The 13871-nt window shown below is 36.7% G+C and overlaps 1 protein-coding gene across 1 annotated transcript in view; it reads left to right on the forward strand.

The window, feature by feature from the left end:
- LOC150079586 (uncharacterized) overlaps nucleotides 1-13871 on the forward strand; it is a 1000533-nt gene that overhangs the window by 521999 nt on the left and 464663 nt on the right. Inside the window, exon 6 of the mRNA XM_090383129.1 lies at nucleotides 8651-8849. Coding sequence (XP_090239255.1) covers nucleotides 8651-8849 — 199 coding nt within the window. The remainder of the gene's footprint in view (nucleotides 1-8650; nucleotides 8850-13871) is intronic.

Consider the following 13871-nt stretch of genomic DNA (forward strand, 5'->3'; position numbering starts at 1 on the left):
GCGTTGGAGATTGGCCGGTAGTGCTTAAGAAGAGTAGGTGATTGAATTTTTGGTATAGGCTTCACAAGGTAGATGTTCCACTGCTGGGGAAAGAAATTACTTGACAAAATAGCATTAAAAATAGTTAGAAGGGGACCCAAAATGTATGGGCTGAGACATTTAATAATGAATTGGGGTATTTCATCTGCACCTACCTTAGCAGAAGCCGGTGTAGAATTTATGGCAGCAATAAGCTGTTCCCTGGAAATTGATACTGCAGATAGCATGTCAGGTGGGATTTCAGTTGTTGGTGTCTCAAGATGAGCATTGTTCCGAGTTCGATGCAAATCTAGATATAAAGTCTAGCCACTGGTTAGGTTCAAGTTTTTGTGGGAAATCAGAAGGCCGTTCAAAGTAGGGGGTAATAGAGAATCATACCACGAAACGTATTGTTTGTATACATTTCTTAGAAATTAAAATACGAATTTATTCTAACGCTGGAATAAATGCTAACTCTTAACTTTAAAACTCCTTTATTGTATTCAAGAAGTGTTTGCTACATTTTGTTATAATGATGGGTCGCCATGAGGTCAGCTTTATGTAACAGTATTTCTTAAGGAGAAACGGGTTCAGAAAGAAAATAAATTAACATATCAACATGAAATTGGAAACAAAGGTTTCTAAGCATATTCTAAATAAGTTCTGAAATTTTGATAAGAATCTAAGCTACCATTCCAGATTTATAGTTATGTTCCTGTACGGGGTGAATGAGGCCTCCGTAGCCGAGTGGTCAGGAGTGGGAGTGCAGTAGCACACGCTCTTTGAGTAGACCGGGCTTCAAGCCCCCGATTGCTAAATACGGTCGATCTGCCAACCCACACTGCACCAGTGTGGCAGATTATAGTCCATTTCCCTCAACATGAATCGTTGAGGTGGCTTCCATCCTGTAATAGATTGATAATGGTTGCAGTTTACATTTATGGGGAGAATGGAAGCTGTGGAATAAGAATTGCGCTTAAAATCTTCCCTTGGATGAACAGAACGTACATTGAAATTCTGATGTCAATCCAACTTTTCCTTTTCAAATGAAAGTATGTACTGCCTGTGCATAATTTCATTTATATATACAGTGTATCAAAAAATTCTGGCAGGTGTTCTAGGGTGCCAAATAAGAACAAAAAAAAAAGTCATATAAACATGTCCTATTCTGAACGGGTACGGAGCCATGGCTGTTTGAATTTAAAAAATAAAATGCTGTGGAGGTTTGAATGGCAAAAAATAATAAAAAATAAATAAGAGTAAGAACACGTACTTAGTAAAATTCATACTGTGATAATAATCATGATTTTCTTACTATTCATGAAATTTGAGATGGGTTAACAAATCTTTCTAAGAGATCTAAATGTAAAATGTCATGAAAATCTGTTCTCTGGAAGTGGGCGCCTTTTCTAAACACCACACATTTCCGAAACTGATTTATAGCACTCTCCTGATTTCAGGTTCAGCTCCTTTATCAATATTTTAAGAACATACATACATACATATATATATTTTTTTTTTTTTTAGCTAGCTGGAAGTAAGAGTTTCCACCCCAATTTAGAAGCCATGCAGAACTCTAAAGACAAATTATCCTACAGGAACTAGAAAAACAGTCAACAACATCCATATTGTCACAACATGATGAGATACTCGTTGTTTTCTTCATTACTGTAAATAGATCGATGCCCTGGCAAGGGAATAACACACTGAAGAATTCCCCCAAGACAACAAGATGGTAACATTTCAGGGACCATGTCAGCTGCCTTCGTTTAAGTGCTAGTAGACAACTGATTAACGATAGACATCTGTTTTCTCTCACAATTCGTCGGTCCTCTAATCCAGCTTGCGTCCATTTTCAGCTACTACCAGACACGACGTTGTTCTCTTCCATTTCATCAACGCATTACTCACAATTGCTTACAACCGTAAATGAAGTCTTAGAAGCTTTCTACGGTTTCATTTTCCGTAAATAGTGCCTGAAACCTTCTTCATAATTGATTCACAGAAAGCGGACGCTCACAGACCATTCTGTTTGTTGTCTCTCTTCTCCTTCGTTGAAGTAACCATCCTTTCATTCCAGTGTCCAAATGCGCAGCAGAAGAATTCATCGAAGTGCATAAAAATCATTATACTGTCTGGGCAAATGCAGAATACTGCATCGTTTATAAACAGCCAAAAGAAATGCAACATCGAAAATGTGATTTCCATTTTGATACTAATCTTGTATCCGTATCCACTTTCATTCTTATATTGTACATGAACCTCGGTAAAATTCTCTCTTCAAGAACCACTTAAAACTTTCTATTCGAGTGTGAAAAAAAAAAAAGAAAAAAAAAGTATTAAATATCACGCATTGAACAAATTGCTTCTTTAACCATTCAGAATAATTTGATCTACACATTCCAAAGGAAAAGCACACGCACGCAGAAAATATTCCATTATTCGGTCACGTGGTATATAAATTAAATCACTACAATTTAATTCTGTTTATTCTTCCAATATACGATGAAATACTGGCCATTATTTTTATTCACTATTTTTTTATAACACTAATTCTGAATTATTTTTTTCACTCGGTTTTTCCTGTGAATTGGCGAACTGTAATTTTCTGTCTGTATGGAAATTTTCATTTTATCGATGACTTATTTTATTGCTATTTATTTCCCTGCAATTCTGTCACTTGGCTTCGACTAAAACTAATTACGGTTACGAAGGACTTTAATGAAACAATTTCGATGATTAATTTATGAATTTAAGAAATATTGCGATGATGGTGGATTTTTTTATTGATTATAATTACAAAAATTGATATTAAAAACATTGGAAATCCGTTCACTGACTTACGTAAATATCTTGATATGCAGAGGTCATTAGTAATTTTTTTACTCTACAGGTAATTAATTACTGAGCTATTTTTTTAAAATTATCATCTATAAAAATACCACTAGCGTGACATTCTACAGTGTTAGATTATTAAACACCAGAACCGGATAAAGTATTTCTGTACTCTAAGCGAGTACTCAGAATTGCGCCTCAACTAATCATATGAACTTTCAACATCGGTATCACAAGTTGTACTCCATATTTGAGCCTTACGCTTTGGCGTAAGGCTGATGCTTCCTGCCAGGGAGAAGAGTAAGTTATGGACATTTTACACTATGGCATGATTTTTTTCACCTATAAATTCAAAAATTTTCATCTCGGAAAACGGACAAAAGGACCTCATAGCCTTACTTCCGTTACGCATATTGTGAACTACTTTTAACATTTTTTTTTAACCTCGGAACACTAATATATTTAAAAACAATAATAATTAACAATAAATTAAAAACAGTAAACGTGTGTAAAAAGTTAAATTAAAATAATCAATGATAAAAAATTAGCAGAACATTTGCAGAACCTCTGGGATCCCTTGGTGGAACTCTAAGGTTCCGCTGGGCACCCTTCGAAAACCACTGCTAGACAGTTATGTAGTTTATATATATATCCCTTAATTCGTATTAAAACATTACCCAAAAACCCTCATCTCATTTTTTATCTTTATATATTTGCCTTTTTTTTTGTTTTCATCTAAACAGAGACGGGGCTTGAACCCCGTCTCTGTTTAGATGAATACGGTGCTGTGTCTTGTATATCTTGTAAACTCCTCTGACTTCTGATCGTTCAAAGTTTATATATTATAACTACTTTATCTGCCCTCCTTTCCCTTTTATTAAAAAAAACAGTAAATAATAAAGTTCGAAAAGCCATCTCTTTCTCACATCTTTTCTTGAAACCCAATGTGAAGACCTGTGTTAAAACAACTCAACTCTTGAAACAAAATGGTGAGCATTGAGAACTTTTTTTTTTTGTCCAATCGGAAAAAAAATTTGTGGTACATGTGAGAGAAGAATATTTTTATTTCGAGCTGCCATCTTGGAAAAAGGGTTAAATGGCCTCCATTTACTTATCCTGTTTGAAAGAATTGGAAATTAGACTTCACTAATTCTACCTAGAAATTTTCTGTATATTTACAAAGTTCTTTGTATAAATTACAAAGTTTTATGTACAAATTTCAGATTTAGCTAGTTAATTGTTTATTTATAAATCAGCCCTTTCATTAATTTGTTGCTATAGCACGTATGTCACCTGGATATAAACAGTTTGCTATTTCATTCACTAAAGTAAAAAGAAAAAGAGTTAAATCTTCAAATCAATTAAAATTTATCACTGTTGTTCCAAGCGAGCATTTAGGCCTTGCCTCTTCCTACATTGTTGAATCATAAATGGTTAAAAAATGCAGTTATTGCAGTAATTCGTGTTTATAAGTGGCGTCCCAAAGAAGAATAGTGACAGTGGAACTAACAATAGATTCTACGGATGATGGATTTCTTTTGTTCATGGAGCCATGGGACCTCAAAGTACCTTAATAGATCTGGATAATTGAATGGAAGATGGCGTGATCTTTTATCGTTATCTTAAAAGAATGAATTTTTCTAACGTACATGTGTGGAGCTTCAGATACGTCCACAATTCGCAGAAAGTTTATTTAAAATTGATACAGTATTATACATTACATATTGTTCAAATTGAACAGTCTGACGTTCTTCCAAGCGAAAAGGTCGTGGTGTTTTGAATCGTCTACGATCTTTCAAGCTGTTCCCTCCCATGAATAGATCGGTGTATTGCGCGGTACACTGATTTTAAACATGAATTGAAAACTAGGCTTTAATGATTATCATTACATCGGTTTAGATAATTTCTGGGATATCTGTTATTATCCGTGAGTAACTAACGGGATGCAGTGGGATGCTCTCGGGCCCAAAAACAGCCGGAATCCACACTAAGCAGTAGAATGTTTTGGAATAAAATAATGGAGAGTATTCAAATAGGAAAAATATTAAATAAATAAAATTAATAAAATATAAAAATATTTGTATTACTAAACTATAAAATTAAAAATATTTTATATTTTTATATTACTAATTAAAATTAAAAAAAAATCAACAATTTTAATTGTTGATTTTTTTTTATAGAAAAAGGTTTAGTAAGGCTTGTTACGTTCTTCTTTGGAATTTTGTGGCGAACCGGCTGCTACAGCAATTTTACGGTTTTGTTTTCTATTATGTCTGTACAAATATGTGTTCACTTGCCGATTTGCATGTTGAGCGAGTCGAAGACCAGGAATAACTCAACTCCTCCTGAGATCGGCTTATTACAACCCCGACTGGTCACAATTAGCCATTCTCTTTTAAAAAAAAAAAAAAAAAAGTCAATAGTTTTCTGTGTCACGCCTCTCTATTATATTAAAAGTACTTCATTATTTCAATTTGGAATATAATAAATTAATTTTGTTGGTTGTGTTTTATCCTTTAAAATTGGGCGGGAAAGTTGGCATGTTTACTTTTTAAATTAACTTAAATTTCAAAAAAATAGAAATCTATAATGTCAGAGATGGCCATTGCTGACAAAAGTTTCAGTTCCAGCGCATTCGTAATTAATCGTGGCATCCAAATATCAGAACCAATTACTGGCGTATAATGTTTTTGGATCGCCCTTCATTATTAGATAAGTTGGTTATTTTCTTTCATTTTTTTTTAATATTTTCATAATTTCACCTGTTTCTGTCTAAGTCCACCGTAAGGGAGAGAGTTCCTTATTTCGTGCCCAGATACACCTGCTCCTTCTTATGCTTCTAATATCATCTAAACCACTTTGAAGATTTGGAGCGTTTTCTTCAAATCAGTCCATTTTAATTAAACCGAAGAGTTACACACCAAAAAAAAACATTGTAATTGTTCCAGCCCTCTGATTTTTCATAAAATTTTAATCAAACGATTCCTGTGTCCAAACATTCCAAGTGTCTCGCTCTTAATCTCTCACTTTGGTCATATTAAATCTCGTTTCTTTGTTTTCTATATATATCTAAGGAAGAGGCAATCCCGGTATGCAAAAGTATTATGTTTTACAAGTACTTGATATCAGTAGGATTACAAAGTCACCTGATTTCTACAGATCTGCTGGAACTGACGCATTGAAAACAAATCTCAGTTTTCTACACTTCTGAAAACATGGATTAAATTCTTACGTTTTTTTCCCGTCGGCAGTGCAGATCTTGATGGATGCAGTAATTCTATTTTGTAGTGGGATTAAACTTGTGTTTTTGTTCTCAACGCACATTCTAGCGTCTGCAATACCAGTCAAGCCACCTGCTGTGGAAATTTCTGTCTGGATACCATTCAAGGACATCCGATAACCTTTTCTTCGGAGGACACACTTTGATACTTGCCAATTATATCTTTCTACAGCTGGGAGAATAGTGAAATAACTTAACTCGAAGATATTATTCTCTTAGAGGTCCACAGTAATCGTACCCGTATGAATACTAAAATAAAATTTAGAGCTAAAGCCCCAAACCACGGAATTTACTAGACGTACAGGTTAGTATAATGCATCAGTTTTGTACATAGTAAACACGTGTTGATTTACTGCGTATAGAACTGACGCATTCCACTAATTTGTATATCCATAAGAATACTTTGCGAGAGTTTTCCTCAAATGTTGTCTGTGGCAGTTTCGTTTTTGTTTTGCTGAATATGAAGTACCCTTCATAAAAAAGACTCAAATTTTAAGAATAAAAATTTAAAAATGCCAGTAGCCGAGCGCTTTGACAGATACCCGACTGATATATATATATATCGACTGGGAGAAGATGTCGACATTAGATGAATCCCTCTTCGTTAAGGGATTTTTAGCGAAACAACTATCAGAAAGTTTGACTTGATCGTTGTGAACGTGTATCAAAATCAAAATACCTCCACGATGAATCAACATACAATGAACAAATTCTCTTGTATAATTCGACATATACGTCTCTTGTATAAAATAAGCCTTACTGGTTTAATTGTATGACCACTGGGTAAGTCAAAATGCTGTGAATTGAATTTAATTTAATTTTCTGTTTATACTCCAGAACGGGCACATATGGTCAGAGGAATTGTGCATTCGTTGTTGTCAGTTCTTTCCAGATACCACTGGGGTGTACATTGTTCACTTATGCTATCAATCAAACAGAAAGCTCAATTTCATTGGTAATGAGTAATATTATGAAATTTATTAGATTAAAAGCTGCAATAATTATTCATAGCGAGAGATGCTAGCGTGATCTAGTTATACGTATTAATTAATGCGACATTTAGAGCTTTACTGTTATCTCTCCATATATTGAAAACGTTTTTCTCCTAGTGATATTTATTCGAGCCAATGGGAGAAGGTGGGGTAATGACGTCACTACAAATTCGCAGGTAAATAATTACATTGTTGTCTTCTACTGAATATCGATCATAGTGTTTGGGTAAAGCGCCACCTGTGGTTTCCCACATCCGCGCCATCAGTACTCTTGTGATGAATACAGAACCTCTGTAAAAGTCAAAGTGTTGTGTGTTGCATGTGTAGTTTAGTGTTGGGTTCTGTTGTTTGTGTTGGCTTCTTGGCTGTAGTGGCCTTAGTGGGACTCCACGTTGCCTGCCGCCAACACTGGAAGTGAGTCAGGCTGTCCACAGTACTCTGAAAGAGAACAAAAGGAGAAAAAAAAAAAAAAAAAGCACGAGTGAGGAAGATAGCTAAAGGATGGGAGTAAAAAGGGGGAGGAAGAACATCAGCGCGTTTCGACAGGTGTGTCTTTTACGTAGAAAAGATCTGACTTACTCCGTCATACCTCTACATTTTACATAGAAAGCGTGCGCGAGGGTTGACGAACAAAGCGAGCAGGGGACTAAGCCCCCTAGTTATTATTATTTTAACTTTCAACAATAGTAATAGATTGTACAATTAACTCCCGAAATGATTATACGGTTCATTCGCAACAGAACCGATATATGAACTCAGGTTAAGTTATTTGCTTGAAAAGTCTGCTCTTATTACTGTGTGACAGGAGCAGACTAGTAACACTGCAACTATTGCTGTGAATACGAGTATACTATCCTCCTAGCATTTGATTGCTGTCAAGGGGTAGATGTAACTTTTCTTTACCTGATTAATAAATAAATAACAAATAAACTAACGCTAACCGCATAAGTCATTACCATTATCTATAATGCACCTCGCTCAAAGGGATCTCAAGTGAGGTGCATTATCTATAATGCACCTCACTTGAGATCCTTTTGAGCCTCACAGTTCGAGAAGCACTGCAGTAGACTAATTGCTTACATATCGACATGGAGTCTTGGAAAGGTATCTTTTCATTAATTTTTCATTTTCTTTCTGATTTGACGATGCCTATAGGAAATAAGTCCCAAACTTTAAGTGAATGTTAATAAAAAAAAACTGTTAAATATAATATGTTTTATCATGAAAAAATTTCATTTGATGAACGAATTTTATATACTGTATCGTTTTGTGGACAATATACGCTAGAGTTGTTAAAAATATGAAACAAAAATCAAACTAATAGGATATTTTTTTAATTATCTGTTTTCAAAAACTGTTACTGATACTTTAAATTCATGAAATTTCATATGATTTTAAAAGTTATCATGAGGGGGATGGGGAAAGCCATTTAATCCCTTCTTACATACGCGTTGCTTTTCATTCATTTATGTGTTCCTTCCTGTGGAAAATTCTGCTCCTAATGAAAATATTTCCATTTCCTTAGGTCTGGTCTTCCTACAGTATCAGAGCGAAACAAAGAGAGCACTGCTTCCCAACGAAATAACCTCAATGGATACAGTTAAGGCCTTGTTTGTACGCTCCTTCCCTAAACAGCTGACTATGGAGTATCTGGACTCACATCACATAAGGATCTATATCCACGATCCAGCAAAAGACATGTTTTATGAATTAGAAGATTTAAGGTAAGCTTCTCTGAGCAATTTATTTCATTGGTGCTGGGTAGAAAAAGTATATAAACGCGACTCAAAGTACGGTTTCTTATTATTTTTTTCTTTTCTATTTCACAAACACGGATGGGTTAACTCGTTATTGATGACGGGCTTTTGCCAATAACAGAAGTGATAAATTACTCTGCTTTTCAAGACTTTTATTGTCATTGGTACACAATCATTTAATGTAAGAAGGCCTGTATCGTTAATGGGCAATCATTTCGTTATCTAACAATTGTATAATAAATTACAACTGTGAAACCGTCACTAAATATTGGTTTATAACGGGCTCCCTAAAAACATTTGTTCTTTCCCGGAAAATATTCGAGGAATAAGCCAAAACAGCAACTAAAATAAACTGTAAAGAATGCGTTGTATTATTAAATACTAATGTATTTCATCTTTTAATTAGCATATTTATTTAGTAGTAATTAGTTTATTTAATTAGCATTATTAAATACTAATGTCAATAATACATAATAAATAATACTAATGTATTTAATATAAATTTAAAACATTTCGCCAGAACTGTTTCAGAGGGGAAGTAAAGATTAATATCGAATTACAAAAACCTATCCCTTCTCGGCTCCCTTGGCTGCTAACTAAGATGTCAGTGGAACGGACTCTGGTAATAAAATACAGTATATTTAAAAAAATAATTAAAATGCAATTTGATAAGGTTTTACATGTATGACTATATCGCTGTGTAAAAAAAAAATTACAATTATTGCACAGAAAAAATTACAATTATTGTAGTGTACCCGTGGCGAATATTTTACCAAAAGTAGCCCTCGTGGGTAGTACAATTGGTAGGATCGCCGTCCTCCCCACACCGGGTGGAAAAGACCTCAGTTCGAGTCTCTTCAGTGATGGGAGGAATTTTTATGGGCCTTTTTCACAACGTCGCTGAGTTAGTCGGTCTCAGCCGTGAGTAGTATGATTTTTGCTCCCGGAAACTCGGGTTTTTCGTTCAGCAAACAGAAAATCGACCTCAAAACGCACGCAATTTACAGACTCGGAGCAATATTGCCCTAGTCGCTCATGCTCCTAAAAAATAAAAAATAATGCAATATAGTTGCATTACAAGGACGATACGTGGTTGTTTTACATTAAGGTTATTATACAGGGTGATTCACTACCAGTGCGACAAACTTGCAGGAGGTGTAGGGGGCACAAAGACGAATCGCATAGCATTGCAGGGTCCGAAATGCCTTCGTCATGCGGTAGAGGACGTTGAACGGGAGGTCGCGTGAACAGCGATCCCGCTGGAAGTCAGCATTTGCGAACCGGTTCCCGAGACAGTAGTATGGACGAGTATTCAAACGTTCAACTGGCCGACATGCACCTCGCGTATGGAGCTGCGGACTGTAACGGGCGCGCCGCTCTGCGCTTGTACCAGGAACGTTTCCCGCACAGGCGTGCTCCTCATCATACGATTTTCGCACGTGTGCACAGAAGGTTACGTGAGACTGGTTGTTTCACGAGAGGTACCATGAATCGAGAGCGAACGACAAGAACGCCAGACAATGAGGAGAATGTCCAACGTCTTGCAGAAGGCAATCCGAGTACGAGTACTCGAGCGATAGGCCAACGATTGGGTATTTCCCAATTCACTGTATGGAGGATACTGTCAACAAACCAAATGAGTTCATACCATCTGCAACGCGTCCAATCATTGGAGCCTGCGGATTATCCACTCCGGAGGAATTTTGCTACTTGGTTTCTTCAACAGAAGCGGTTCGCAAATGCTGACTTCCAGCGGGATCGCTATTCGCGCGACCTCCCGTTCAACGTCCTCTACCGCATGACGAAGGCATTTCGGACCCTGCAATGCTATGTGATTCCGATTCGTCTTTGTGCCCCCTACACCTCCTGCAAGTTTGTCGCACTGGTAGTGAATCACCCTGTATATTAATACCACTCTTATACCACGTGAAATTAATAATATAGTTTATTAGGCTGTTCCCCTACATTACTATACATTAAAGTGACGTTTTGGGTATCTTACCGATACCCATCACCAGACCATGGCTTCTGACAGACTCGCCTTGCCGATGTTCCCAGAAACCTGATGTGCATCAGGTAACCGTAAGTGTATTACTGTGGAAGTGTGTGTTCGCGATTTGCATATTGTGCGGGCTGAAAAGCCCAGAATAACTCACGGGGGGAACCTTCGCCAGAAATCGGCTAACCAGAGCCTCGAATGAGGAGGACTTCAGTCGTCGACGGAAATTAAACTCAGACCTCTCCAAAGGAGTGGAAGACTGCATTTCAGCCTAGTCGGCAATGTATCGTGCCGACTAGGCTGCAACGCAGGGCTGCTTGAATTGGGTCCCAACATTCATTTATATTAGTCCTTCATGACATGTCCTCCGTCACAGTATAGTGGTCTGGTCTGGCCTCTTGTCGCTGTTTTGCAGAGGTCTGTTCAAATCCTGCCAGAGACTGCAGGAATTCTTAAAGGTTCCTTCAATCGGAGCTGTAGTTAGCTGACCTTAGGAGGAGGATATAAAATTATACCTATGAGTTATTTCAGGTTTTTCAGCCTGCACAGCATTCAGCTCTGCCCGTCAACACACACAGTGTGGACTACAGACATAATATACACAGCACAATATGGCCTTAGATGCTAATGTCCTATACAAATCATCACAACTACTTTAGTGACAGGATAGTGGGTTCGCCACTAGTTACCTGTTAGGGAGACCTGATTTTGGATCCTCTCGATGATTGGAGGAATTTTTTAAGGTCTTTTCAATCGAGAGGTTAGGGTTACCGTAATGAGCTATTCCGAGTTTTTCTTGGAATACCTTGTGAACTAGCGCACTGTGGTCAATGCTTCAGAAAATCCTCAAAACGACAGCTGCATTATATACATAAATCCCAATCAAAAACTTTTTTTTATATATAAGAATTTAAGAAATTCTTTCGTTATTGTGGGTTATATTATATGATATTATTTGTTCCTGTGACTTTATATTGCAATTTCAGTATTTTGAAGGAAATTGAAAGATAGATAATAAGTGCTGTGTGTGTGTTTAAAATGGGCCCTTGAGGCTGGTGTGGAGCGATGATGATTTCTAGTGTAGCATTTGTAATTACTTCTCTTGTTTTAGTTACTTTAGTACTTGGAATTCGTGCGTCTTTAATCAACAATTTTCTTTTCATTTTAAAGTATTATTTGTGTCCCCTTTTACTTAGGTATATGAAAAAAATTGGAAATTTTACATCTTTTTAAGAAATTCGTACAAAAATACTTACGTTCCACACTTTTATACATGTTAAAAATGTGATAGAAACGGCTCTATTTATTACTACATATCCTACTTAATTGCCCGTGATGCTTTTAAAAATTTTTAGTATTTAAACTCAAAAATTTGAAGTTTCCAAAATTTTTCCTTTCGGTGAATATCAGGAGGAAGTCTATATGCAAAATTTCATCTTGTAGTTAAGCACGGAAGCACCTTAAAATTTAATCTATAAAACTTTTTTTTTTTTATCTTAATATAGATGATCTAACAATTTGAAAATTATCCTACTTATCCATGAATTTCGAAACAAGAAGTTTGCTCAGTGGCGAAACTCCCATACGCCAGGTCTACCCGTCGCCACCGTGTTCTTAGGGTGCGGTGATCTGCCCCACCTGGCAGTGGAGGGGGACAACAGCTGGTTTAGTTTGTATGTTTGCTAAAGATCACGTGCTGGGCACTCAGCAATTTATGTGGAAGGTTCAGAATTTGTAGTTTCTCCATTGGTTTCGTTTTGGTTAGTTTAGAATAACTACAGTATGAGGATTTTCTTACAGTTAGTTGTAAATGTTTGAACTGCAATATCTCGTTTTTTTATTTTAAAAAAAATTTCATCTGCTCCCCTACTTTCTTCCATATGGTTGCTTACTGTTAGATTTTTCCGCCTTTGGTGTCAATCCATGGCTCCTTCCCCATGAATACCTTTAAAGCCAAAATCAAAGGAGCCATGAACGTATACATACCATTATGAAAATATTGCAGGAGAAGGATGCGGAAACGAGTGAGTGCGAAGCTGGCAGGTCAAATAGAGCAGAAAAAGATAGCATGGGATAGTTACAGAGCGACAAAAAGTACTGAAGCCTACAACAGATACAAGTTGATCTGTAATAATATCACAAATAAGGTTAGGGAGGCCAAGGTTGCTTATGAGAAAGAGAGTAAAGAATGGAGACAAGGAATTTTTCATGTATGTGAATACAACGACGAAGAATCAGATCGAACCTTGTGCACTGGATGTGATACGCAAGTCCTGGATAACTCAGCTAATCTTGTGGATGAATTGAATAGGTGCTTTGCATCTATCTTTTCTGACAAAAGACCTTTCATGCTAAGAAGAAGCTGTGCGAGTGAGGGTGAGCCATATAAAATTACAGATAATAATAATAAATATCTTTATTGCGATCAGTGACTAGTTACATGGATGCCTGATGCAATGCCCATAACAGCGACAATGCTAGGGGTGTAACAAAAATTAACCAATACAGGAAAAATTACATGAAACAAATTAACACGGGAAATTAAAAAAAACATTTTTTTTTTTCATACTGCGCACAGCGCAATGAAAAAAAGATGGCAGTCGCTCAGCTGAAGACGAAAGCTGTTCCCTCATGATGCGTCTTCTGTAGGATTTGTCCTCTGAACTTTTTGTAGTCAACTTCCATCTTCTGGACATTGTGGAGCATCTCCATGGGCAAGAATATGTCGCCTATCCTGAGCCTCCACGCCACATACTGCAAAGAGAGAGAGAGGAGGGACCTTAAGTGTTTCGGGGGGGGGGGAGTCCTCCAGTTACACATCTGCCAAGTTTTTGGCAGATGTGTATCTGAAGTGCGTGTGAGGGGTGGAAGTTTTTATTGCCAACACCCAGCTTTTAGAATCGTAGATGATGACCGGATGCAGAAACCGGTATATGTATTGGGGCGTGTACTCGGGCTCTGTGACATGAACGAGGTTTTGTTTGGCAAGT

Source organism: Mastigoproctus giganteus, chromosome 10 (genome assembly GCF_048544385.1).
Source record: "Mastigoproctus giganteus isolate SK-2022 chromosome 10, ASM4854438v1, whole genome shotgun sequence".
Classification (NCBI taxonomy): domain Eukaryota; kingdom Metazoa; phylum Arthropoda; class Arachnida; order Uropygi; family Thelyphonidae; genus Mastigoproctus; species Mastigoproctus giganteus.